The 11,547-nt window shown below is 45.9% G+C and overlaps 1 protein-coding gene across 1 annotated transcript in view; it reads right to left on the bottom strand.

Moving 5' to 3' along the window:
• The window catches only part of NOXRED1 (NADP dependent oxidoreductase domain containing 1), a 41,326-nt gene that overhangs the window by 25,582 nt on the left and 4,197 nt on the right, over positions 1-11,547 (bottom strand). The window contains exons 4-7 of the mRNA XM_040975240.1: positions 10,546-10,726; positions 6,095-6,252; positions 4,071-4,293; positions 1,987-2,195 (exon numbers count right to left, since the gene is read on the bottom strand). Coding sequence (XP_040831174.1) covers positions 2,021-2,195; positions 4,071-4,293; positions 6,095-6,252; positions 10,546-10,726 — 737 coding nt within the window. The 3' untranslated portion in view covers positions 1,987-2,020. The remainder of the gene's footprint in view (positions 1-1,986; positions 2,196-4,070; positions 4,294-6,094; positions 6,253-10,545; positions 10,727-11,547) is intronic.

Raw genomic sequence — 11,547 nt, 5'->3', positions numbered from 1 at the left:
AAAACAAAACAAAATGTAAATGATTAATCTAAGACCATGATGATTTGCATGCACTCCTATAGCGAATGGCTTTTGCTCTAAAGCATTTTCTCATTCAGCACACAGTAATCCCGCTCACCCATAGACTGTAGCATCCTCTGCCACTTCTATGGGGCTATTCCTGCTGTTTTCAGCTCTATCTTAATTGATAGAAAGTACTGGAAAAACACACAGGAAATAGACCAATTTTCACAATAGGAATAAGACCTGTATTTTATAAAATCATTTTAGTCATTAAATTTGAATGCCATTCATTTTGAAAAAACTGTGTTTTAGAGTTGACATTGTGCTGCAGTAGGTTAAAGCACCTCCTGTGATGCCAGCATCCCATGTGAGTGATGGTTCAAGTCCTGCCTGTTCCACTTTCAATCCAGCTCCTTGCTAATGGCCTGGGACCAGCAGTAGAAGATGCCCTAAGACTCTGGCCCCTGTGACCTATATGGGAAACCTGGATGGAGAACCTGGCTTCTGGCTTCAGCATGGTCCAGCCCCAACTGTTGCAGGCATTTGGGAAGTGAACCAGAGGATGGAAGATCAGTATCTCTTTTTCTCCTCTCCTAAAAGGCAGAGTTACAGAGAAAAAGGGAGAGACAGAGCTCTTCTATCCACTGGCTCACTCTCCCAATAACCACAAGCATCAGGGCCAGGCCAGGCAAGAGCTTCATCTGGGTCTCCCATGTGAATCAGGAGTCCAGGCACTTGGGCCATCTCTGCTGCTTTTTTGCAGCATAATACCAGTGAGCTGGATAGGAAGTAGAGCAGCCAGGACATCAACTGACACCCAACTGAGATGTTAGTGTCATACGCAGCAGCTTTACAGGCTGGACCACGATGTGGGTCCTCAAATATTTTTAAAACAAGATAGTTCCAGAGGGCCTGGTGTGGTAGTCTAGTGGCTAAATCCTTGCCTTGCATTATCCAGGATCCCATATACGTGCCAGTTCATATCCCAGCTGCTCCACTTTCCTTCAGGCTCCCTGCTTGTGACCTGGGAAAGTAGTAGAGCATGGCCCAAAGCCTTAGGACTCTGCACTGCATGGGAGACCCTGAAGAAGCTGCTGGCACCTGGCTTCAGACTGGCTCAGCTCCAGCTGTTGCAGCCACTTGGGGAATGAACCAGCGGATGAAAGATCTTTCTGTCTCTCCTTCTCTCTGACTTTGTAATGAAAAGAAATCATTTTTTAAGATAGTACCGGAAAAACCAGTCAAGCATAACTGACATAATTATTAAATATGATAATAAAGATTATTTACCATATATTTATTTCTCTACCCAAAATGTTAGGTGACTCAAATTATCATTTTCCTGCTCCATACTAGTACAGGATAATCAAGTCAGTATATAACTGTCAAATAATAGCCTTGAAATTTGTTGAATTTAGCTTTCTGAGGAGAAGTAATTTGGGAACTGATGCTGTGGCACACCCCATTTGGAGTGCCCCTCCAAGTCCCCTGCTCCATCACTAGTCTAGCTCCCATCTAATGCACTTGGGAAGGCAGGGGAAGATAGCTCAGGTCTTGGGTCCTTGCTGCCCAAGTGGAAGACCCAGACGAGTTTCTGACTCCTGGCTTGGGCTTGGTCTAGCCCTGCCACTGTGACCATCTGGGGAGTGAAGCAGCTGAGAAAAGACTGATCTCTGTCTCTCTTTTGTCTCTGCCACTCTACCTTTGAAAGCATATTTAAAAAAAAAAAAAACAAGAAGGGAATTCATATTAACAAAGCTTTCTGGGAAGTAGCTTACCTAAGTGTGTTAGGTTATAGGTAGGGTAGGTTAGGTATAGTTAGGTTGTAGTTTTTTATAGTTTTTGTCCCACTTGTTTCTAAAAGGTAGACAACCAAGTATACTGATGTATAGAATCTCTTATTTTATTTTACATTTTCAAGAGCCATCACCACAATTTTCAAGCCCAATGCAGTCACGTGACTACACGTGTTGGTAAACAAACCTTAAGGGGAAACAGTTTTGCTTCCTGGTATCTCTTACTGGGCTGGGAAGTCTGTGGAAGCCGTTGGCTGGTCTTTGGTTGACAAGATGCCAAGTGAGTTACAGTACAGCTGAGTAAGGTGGTCCTGGATGGCAGCACTGGAGGAGACACACAGGCTAAAGGGAGTTTCCCGGAGCTGCACAGTAGTCAGCTCAAACCAGGGGAAAGGCCTGCAGTGAAAACAAAATAAATACCATGATTTTTTAATGTCTCTTTAGTACACCTGGTTTGCTATTAAACTCTTCCTCTAATAAAGTTACCTATGTTCCACTTGGAAAATCCACCTAAATAAAGTTCATAAATGAGAAGTTCAGCTGGAAGTATTCAATGTATGGACTTAAATGCAGTTACGGTAATTTTCTACACTTTGATTAACTTTCTCTAATTGCAGAGGAAGTCATAATTAGAGAATGATTATAAAATTGTCATCAACATCCTATTTTCAGTATATATCTTCCTTGAATTGACAAGGAATATACATAACAGCATCATGTAATTTAGGTAAAGAAAAGATCTAACTGCTAAGATACCCTCCCTTAGCTGTGCAGGGAAATGAATAAAAGTTAATGGGCAAATGCAAATAGGACAATGTTAAATATTAACCTACAGAGTAATTCAAATAAAAACCCTCAGATAGGTTTTCATATAACTAAAAAGACCAGAAGTACAGCAAAATTATTAATTTTCCCCACTTTTATTCAACACTGTGTTAGAAGTTACAGCTAATAAGTGCATCAAGTGCAGTGCACTAAGACAAGGAAAGAAAGACGTGCAGGTTGGAAGAAAGAAATAAAACTTGGCCCTATTTATAGATGATAAAATCAACTATGTAGGCGGTTCCAAGGAATCCATTTCTTTATATTTGTTTATTTTTATTGGAATGGCAAATTTACAGACAGAAGGAGAGACAGAAAAATCTTCTATCCACTGGTTCACTCGCCAGATGGTTGGCTTCCTCCAGGTCTCCCATGTGCATAGAGGGTCCCAAGACTTTGGGCCACTCTCTGCTGCTTTTCAAGGCTACAAGTGGGGGAGCTGGATGGGAGTGGAGCAGCTGGAACACAAACCAGCACCTATATGGGATCCTAGAGTAGCTGCGTACAAGGTGAGGATTTAGCCACTGAGCCATCATGCTGGGCCCCTGGCACCTTCACTTCTCATCCAGCTCTCTGCTAATGCATCCTGGGAGGCAACAGATAATGGTTCAAGTGAATGGACCACCCATGTGGGAGACTCAAGACGGATTCTAAACTTGGACCTTGGGTAAGCTTGAGCATACCCAAACACTGACCATACAGGGAGGGTATTATGAGAGTAAAACAGATGGAAGCCCTCTCCCCTCCCTGCCGCTTTCCCCTCCCTCTCTGCATGTTGCTCTGCCTTGTGAGTAAGATGAAAAGAATCATCTTTTTATTCTTAAAAATGATATGCATTATTCATATTTTTGAAGCCCCTAGTAGCAAGTAAAAATATACTATATCCCACATTTCTAACCCCAAGCATATAGAAAGAGATACAGATGCATATCATAATAATATGATGCTTCGGGCCCAGCACAGTGGCCTAGTGTCTACAGTCCTCACCTTGAATGCACCGGGATCCCATATGGGTGCCGGTTCTAATCCTGGTGGCCTCACTTCCCACCCAGCTCCCTGCTTGTGGCCTAAGAAAGCAGTCAAGGATGGCCCAAAGCCTTGGGACCCTGCACCCATGTGGGAGACCCAGAAAAGCTCCTGGCTCCTGGTTTTGGACTGGCACAGCACCAGCCTTTGTGGCCACTTGGGGAGTGAATCATCAGAGGGAAGATCTTCTTCTCTGTCTCTCTTCCTCTCTATGTATCTGATTTTGCAATAAAAAAATAAATCTTTAAAAAAAACACCTAGAGATAAAAAAATCTATAAAAATGAGATTTGGGAGGCACAAGTAGGCATTTATTTTTGCACTAGATGGTAGTTTTACACAAATGTATTACTTTTACCAGTGGTTAAAGAGAAGGCGAAACAGCAAAGGGAAAGCATGTCCTGAGAATGCAGGAGGCAACTTACCTATTCCCAGACAAGTTCTTGACATAGTCTTTGTTGACAACGTCTGTTAACTGAAACTTGGGGCAAGATCTTGTGTCTTTCCCACATTCTTCATAGTGCGCAGACAAAAATAGTTCATTCATAAGTAGCATTGTTTTTGAGTGGGCCACGCTTTTCTCTGTGCAGATGTTTAGGGCTGCATAGAACACTCCCTCCAACCATTTGATATTGAGGCTAATTCCCCCTGCACATCAAAAAGGCAAACACCAGTTAGCAGTTGTAGAAACACTGGGGCAAACCCCCCGATTTCAGCAGCAGCCACCTTTTTCCTAACACAGACTGAGAAAACAAAACTTGTGATGATCAAGCGCTTTCTGTCCCATGACCTGAAGTCCTGTTTCCTCGTAGTGACATGTTCCATGGGCCAGTGTTTTGCAATGCCACAGGTTAAGCCATGGCTTGCAGTGCCAGCATCTTATTGGAACAATAGTTCAAGTCTCTGCTGCTATGCCTGGGAGGCAGCAGAAGACAGACCAAATACTTGAACTCTTGCCACCCATGTGGGACATCCAGGGAGGAGTTTCTGGTTTCTGGCTTCAACTTGTTCCAGCCCTGACCTTCATGACCATTTGGGGAGTGAAGCAGTGCATGGAAGATCTCTTTCTCTTTCTGCTACACTGCCTTTTTTTTTTAAAGATTTATTTTTTTTTAAAGATTTATTTTTATTATTTTTTATTGGAAAGGCGGATATAAAGAGAGGAGAGACAGAGAGGAAGATCTTCCGTCCGATGATTCACTCCCCAAGTGAGCGCAACGCCCGATGTTATGCCGATCCGAAGCCAGGAGCGTCTTCCGGGTCTCCCACGCGGGTGCAGGGTTCCAAAGCCTTGGGCCGTCCTCGACTGCTTTCCCGGGCCACAGGCAGGGAGCTGAATGGGAAGCAGGGCTGCCGGGATAGAACTGGCGCCCATGTGGGATCCTGGGCATGCAAGGCGAGGACCTTAACCACTGCGCCACCGCGCCGGGCCCTACACTGCCTTTCAACTAAATAAATCTCAAATAAAACCACAAACACACACATACACACACACAAGATCATGTATTGGCTATGACAAAAGATAGGACTAATGAAGATATTGCTAACAACCAAGATGTCTGTAGAGTTTTCCTTGCCAAAGAGGAGAAGGAACAAGATTAGAATGAGGACCAGCTATTTCAGTCCCAGATACTACATTAAGTGAGCTTTCTCTTCTCTGCTGGTCATTTCTAGTTCATCCTCAAAGGAACCAAATAATCAAGTTTATTTTTATTTTTTTTGGTAAGCATGTATTTACATATATTTATCTAGAGGAATTTTATAATGAAGGCAACTATACTGTTAAGTGAAGATATAGTACAGCATATACCTCTACTTTTTTCAGATAGGCTTTTGTCACTGTATTTTTTTCATTTTTTTATTATTATCATTTTATGATACAATTCCATAGGCCCTGGGATTACCCTTACCTCCTCCCCAAATCCTCTCAAATCTATATTATTACAATAGTAGAGTTCTTCATTAACAGTCCTAAGTCCATCATTGTGAGCATGGACAATTGTAGAGTCCACCATCCTATTGGGAGAGAAATTTAACAGTTTCATTGTAAGTGCATCTTTGATTTGGAAGTAGAAATGCATATTGCATTATATCCTCATATCTGGATATGATAGTCTCCATTACACAGTTACTATACATCCCCTTAAATTAAAAGCCACAAAACAAAATCACAGCTCTCTTCAACAACATCCAGGAAACAATCAGGATTGAATATTCAATAATATTCAATATTAATAATAATTCAATATTAAGAATTTTTTAATATCCATCTAACACTTCCCATACAGCACTAAAATAGTTCACAATGTGTCAAGTCTTTATACCCAACGCATGTACCCAGAGAGAGATAAACAGAAAGAGAGAAAGAGGGAGAGACTGCATAAGGTAACAATAGACAACAGGCCAAAGGGAAGATGACTTTCAATGGAGTGTCGGAGTTAACCATTACCAGAAAGACTGTAGGGGCAAGTAGCCTGAAGAATCTCAGGATCTTGGAGTGCAGCTATGATTTCCTTATGGGAGCCCCAGATTCTCACAGAATCTTTAGGATGATGATATTGATACTGAGGCCTCAAGATACTGGTCTTGTTCAGCAGTAACTTCAATCTGGAAATAAAACCACCAAGACATGTTGTGTAGTACCAGGACTGGAAGACATTATGCTTAGAATTTCGTCCTCAAGGCTTGGATGGACAGACTTCCCGGCAGCGTGGTGGCTGCTGGGAGCATCTAAGCCAGACCAGATTCAATGCTTGGGGCCCTAGCCCCAGTCACTGCTGCTAAGCACTTGGCGAATTCAGGGCTTGCAAGCGGCCACAGTGCCAACTGATGTCGGGCTTCACCCACTGGCTGCCCACCGTCTTGGGGTTTTGGGGTTAGGAATTACACCCTAGGGACATCTGTGGATAAGGCCACTGTACATTTACGTTAGGAATGTATGTGTACTTCCAATGACAGGGCCATTGTACTTGCAGGTATGTGAAGGGACTGAGACCTGGTGGTATGGAGGGGAGAGTCTAGAAGATCTGTATGGGTCAGATTGATACACCAGTCCACATGGGAGTCCTGAGTAGGGCTTGTTAGCATGGAATATTGCTGGCCACCACACACCAGTCGACATGAAAGCTAGGGCTGGGAGCCTGTCTAGCAGGGCTATATCACAGTACCAGACTGAATGTTGGAACAGGGGATAGGTCATGTTAGGCAGGGTCATGTCATGAACCAGCATACAGAAGAAACAGGTCTGGGGGTAGATTCTGTGGGGGATATGTGAGCCAAACACTGTGGAAATACAAGTCCTGCTGGTTAGCTCAAGAGTTGGGGAGGTGATGGGCTGAGCTGGGTGTGACCGTGGAATCTGCCAAACTCACAGGTATAGGGACGAAGAATAGTCTTGGCAGGTCCAAGTTGTAGCACCTGCATGTGCATCCTATAACAGGATGTGGGGCGGGCTGGGACACTACAATCACCAGTTCATACAAGGCCAAGATGGAAACGCAGGCTAAGCCAGGCAAGGGCCTAGCACCCAATGGCATGAGAGTAGACCTAGCGGGTCATAGCTCCAGCTGGTAAGCACATGGTCTAGGCCTGCAGGTCAGGCAAGCTAGGCAAGATAGCTTGTGTGGGTTGGTTTTGGAAGGGGGCAGACCGGACAGAGCCAAGCAAGCCTTAGCTTACCTGCAAGTGCAGAAGCCAGGTTGAAACACAGGTCATGCTGGGCTAGGCTGTCACACCTACTGGTTTGCATGAGTCAGGGATGGGAGCTGACTGAGTAGGGTCAGGTTGCAGCACCTACCAGCAAGAGTTGTGACTGGGGGTCAGCTGGGCCAGGCCAGGCTACAGCATCCAAAGGCAAAGACCAAGACAGGTGAGGGATTATGCCAAGCTGGATCAGAGTAACCACTGGCACACACAAGTTCTGTGGCTAGGGACATGCCTGGTTGGGGAGCAAAGGGGTCACCCTGGCTAAGTTGTAGTTCCCACTGGTGAGTGTGAATGCCAGAGTGGGGGCTGCTATTTGGTGTGGACATGGCTGCAATATACCTAGGCACAAGTCTGGACTGTGTCTGGGATGCAACAGACTGGGCTAGACTCCAGCACCCACTGGTGATCATGAGAACCAGCGTAGGTGTAGGACAGGCTGGGTTAGGTCCCTGCCCCTGCTAAGCCATGTGAGATTTGTCTTGAGTGTGGATCAGGCTTGGCTGGGCTGTAACACCCAACAGTTAAAACCAGAATGGGTGAGGGTTGGTCAGGTAAGGCCACTGTTCCTGTTAAGACACGAGGTGGGGCCCGGCGCGGTGGCGCAGTGGTTAAGGTCCTCGCCTTGCACGCCCGGGATCCTATATGGGCTCCAGTTCTAATCCTGGAAGCCACGCTTCCCATCCAGTTCCCTGCCTGTGGCCTGGAAAAGCAGTCGAGGACGGCCCAAAACTTTGGGACCCTGCACCCACGTGGGAGACCTGGAAGAGGCTCCTGGCTTCGGATTGGCATAGCATCGGCCGTTGCACTCACTTGGGGAGTGAATCATCGGACAGAAGGTCTTCCTCTCTGTATGTCCACCTTTCCAATAAAAATAAATCTTTAAAAAAAAAAAGACACAAGGTGGACTAAATAGGGCTGGCTCATGGACCCACCTATGCGCGTGAGATCTGACATTGGGAGAGGTTCTGATAGAGGAACTTGGGGAACTCCTCTGTCAGGACACAGTCCCTACAGGTGAATGCAAGAACAATAGGGAGCAGCCCAGACTAGGCTAGGGAACGGTACCCACCAGCATACATTTGGTGCAGGCTGGGGTAAGCTGAGTTTGGCCAGTTCATATCACCCACTGATGAATCTGAGCACCAGAATAGAGTGTGGGTTGGGCCGGGTTGCATCGCAGCTCAAGCCAGTTCACATGAAGGTTAGGACTGCGAGCCTGGCTGGGCTAGGCTAGGCTGAAGCCCCCACTAGTGTGAGCTGGAACTGGGAGTGGGCTGGGCCCGGCCAGGCTACAGCACCCACTGGCAAATACCAAGGCAAGACGAGGCGGGCCATGCCAGACTGGGCCACAGCACCCAACCAGCACATGTGAGACCCAGGGAGGAGCAGGTGAACCTGGTAGGGGGGATGCAAGGAGTTCCCTGCTAGACCACCACTCCCCTGGTGAGTGTGAGTTGGGATGGGGGCAGACCAGGCCAGGCAGGGCTATGATAACTGCTGGTCTCATGTTGGATCAGGGGAAAGCCATGCTGGGTTGACTGTTCCTTCTGGTGCATAAGTCAGAGTGGGGGTGTGGGTTGGCTTGGCTTTGCCACAGCATCAGTTGGCAGATGCTGGCATGGGCAGGAGGGGGTTCCAAATTCTGTCAAGGTAAGCTATAGAACTATCTGGAAAGTGCAAGATCTGGGAGTAGAAGTGGGCCTAGTAGGGAAACAGTGGCTACCTCTCTCTTGGATTGCCACTCCCACTGGTGAGCATGAGAACCAGGACTGGGACTTGGTTGGGTTGAACTAGGCTTCAATGCCCATTGACATGTATGAATGGGATGTGCGACAAACAGGACCAGTCTGATGTATATACTGGCAAGCACAGGAACCAGGGCAGGGAACAGGCCTTGTGGGAGTTATTGTGGGTATCTCTGACTAGGCTTCAAATCCCATTGGCGTATGTGAAGGTGGTGTGTGGTACGCAGGATCACGCTGACTGCAACGCCCATAGGTTTGTGTAGAAGACAGGGCTGAACACAGAACTGACCCAGCAATTGCAACTACCAGCATATGAATAAGCTGATTTGGGCAACAGACTGAATCAGACCCTGTATTGCCAGGCACACAAAGAATCAAGTCTGGGATCACCCCACATCAAGATTCTTTGGGGATACTCCCAACTGAATGACTAAATTTAGAACCCCAACCATGGAGAGAATTGCAGGTGCCATGGTCTGAACATGGAGTGCATGTGTCAGAGCTGGGCCTCCTCAGTGGCTTACACAGAACAGTGCACATGGAAGACATGGCACTACAATGGAATCTGCAGAGAACACTTGGTACCACAACAGAAGATGGAGGACAAAGCAAATTGAGCATCCACCCCAGCAAAGTGTTGGCAGTGAATATCTGGGCAAATGGAGACTCTAGGTGGACTCTAGGTGGATTTCATCATGCTTGGAGTGTTGAGACTGGCAGTAACTCAGAAGTGTTGAACTATAGAAACCTCTTGAGCAGAACCCTCAGAGCATTAGGGACCCAGGGTGCAGAGGCATTTGGGAGGCTGGCTGTGGCTTCTCTGCTTATCTTCCCTCTTTCCCCAGACACAGGAAAGAAAGAAAGAGAATGTGGAAGTGGTGATCTCACCCACTTTCCTGTAGCCCTTGACCCTTATCACCCTAATCAACATGTAAAAATTATCAAAAATTTAAAAAAGACATTATACTTAACTCCAGCAACAGACTTCCCTACAAACATTGCTCAGAGGCAATACACCTCCAGGTCTGTGCTGCAGGCAGTAATTTGTTTGGACTGTTTTTTCTTCTACCTACCACTCACTGAATGCTATACTGGGCTAGAAACCAGGGCCATCAAAATAAGACTGGACACATACTTTATATAACTTTCAATGTTGTTGACTAGTGGTTTCCCTTGTCTTTGATGGGAATAGTATTCAGCTTTAAGTGGCGGGAGGCAATGTTCTAATGCAGTCTGGGAACATCTGCACAGCATAAAAATCTTCCAACTATCCATGCTGATCATGGGAAAATTGAGAAAACAAAAGGAGAAAGGTTGGCTGGGTCCCTCTGCTTCTCCTCATTACTGGGAATGACTAACTCCAAGAGGGAGGGGATTGTGAAGCAGGAGAGACCGAGGTCTGAGACACTGGGACAGTTCTGCCAGGTCTGTTCTCATCCTAAAAAGATACCTGGGTAGTGGGACAGCAGCCACAAAGCTGAGCACAATGCAGGACTTGTCAAGGCTGTTTTGAATCTCTATGCAGATGTTAGGCAGCTGAGATGGCAGGCAGCAGAGGAACACCACATTGGCCCAGCTCACCAGACCAGTGTTGTGGTAGGAGCACCGGACCCCCTGTTTCTTGAATTCAGCTGTACAGGTTAAAGGAAAGCAGAGTGAAACAGTGTGATGGACCACCACCTAATAGAAGACAAAGGTCACTGTTTTATCCCAGTAAACTCATCCAAGTCCTGTTATCCAATGGATCAGAAAATATTCCCACATGCTCTGGCTATTGCAGGTATTTGGGGAGTAAATCAGCAGATGCAAGTTCTCCATCTCTGTTTCCATGTCTCTCTCTCTGCCTTTAAATACAATGAATTTTTTTAAAAAAATTTTTTAAGCTGTAATTCTCATACTAATAAATATATTGCTTCCCAAAGAATAAAAAGGGGGACCCTGGTGTTATAGCCTAGTGGCTAAAGTCCTAGTCTTACTTGTGCTGGGATCCTATATGAGCACTGTTTCGTATCCTGGCTGCTCCACTTCCTTTCCAGCTCCCTGCTTGTCTGCTTGTGGCCTGGGAAAGCAGTCGAGGACAGCCCAAAGCCTTGGAATCCTGTATCTATATAGGAGACCTGGAAGAAGCTCCTGGCTCTTTGGCTTTGGATCGGCTTAGCTCCATCCACTGTAGCCACTTTGGGAATGGATCAGCAGATGGAGGATCTTTCTCTCAATCTCTTCTTCTCTCTATAAATCTGACTTTCCAATAAAAATAAACACATTTTAATAATAATAACAATAATAATAATAAAGGGTCCAGCACAGTGGTTGAGCTATCACATGTAATGCCAGCATCCTATTCCGGCACAGGTTCATGCTCTGGGTGCCTCATGTCCAGTCCAGCTCACTGTTAATGTACCTGGGAAAGCAACAGAGGCTGGTCCTAGTCCTTAGGCCACTGCATCCATGT

The sequence above is a fragment of the Ochotona curzoniae genome, unplaced genomic scaffold (genome assembly GCF_017591425.1).
Source record: "Ochotona curzoniae isolate NIBS_2020 unplaced genomic scaffold, NIBS_Ocur_1.0 contig_2688, whole genome shotgun sequence".
In the NCBI taxonomy this organism is placed as follows: domain Eukaryota; kingdom Metazoa; phylum Chordata; class Mammalia; order Lagomorpha; family Ochotonidae; genus Ochotona; species Ochotona curzoniae.
Note: the sequence above shows the minus strand (reverse complement) of the source record. Positions and strands in the feature narration are given on the sequence as shown.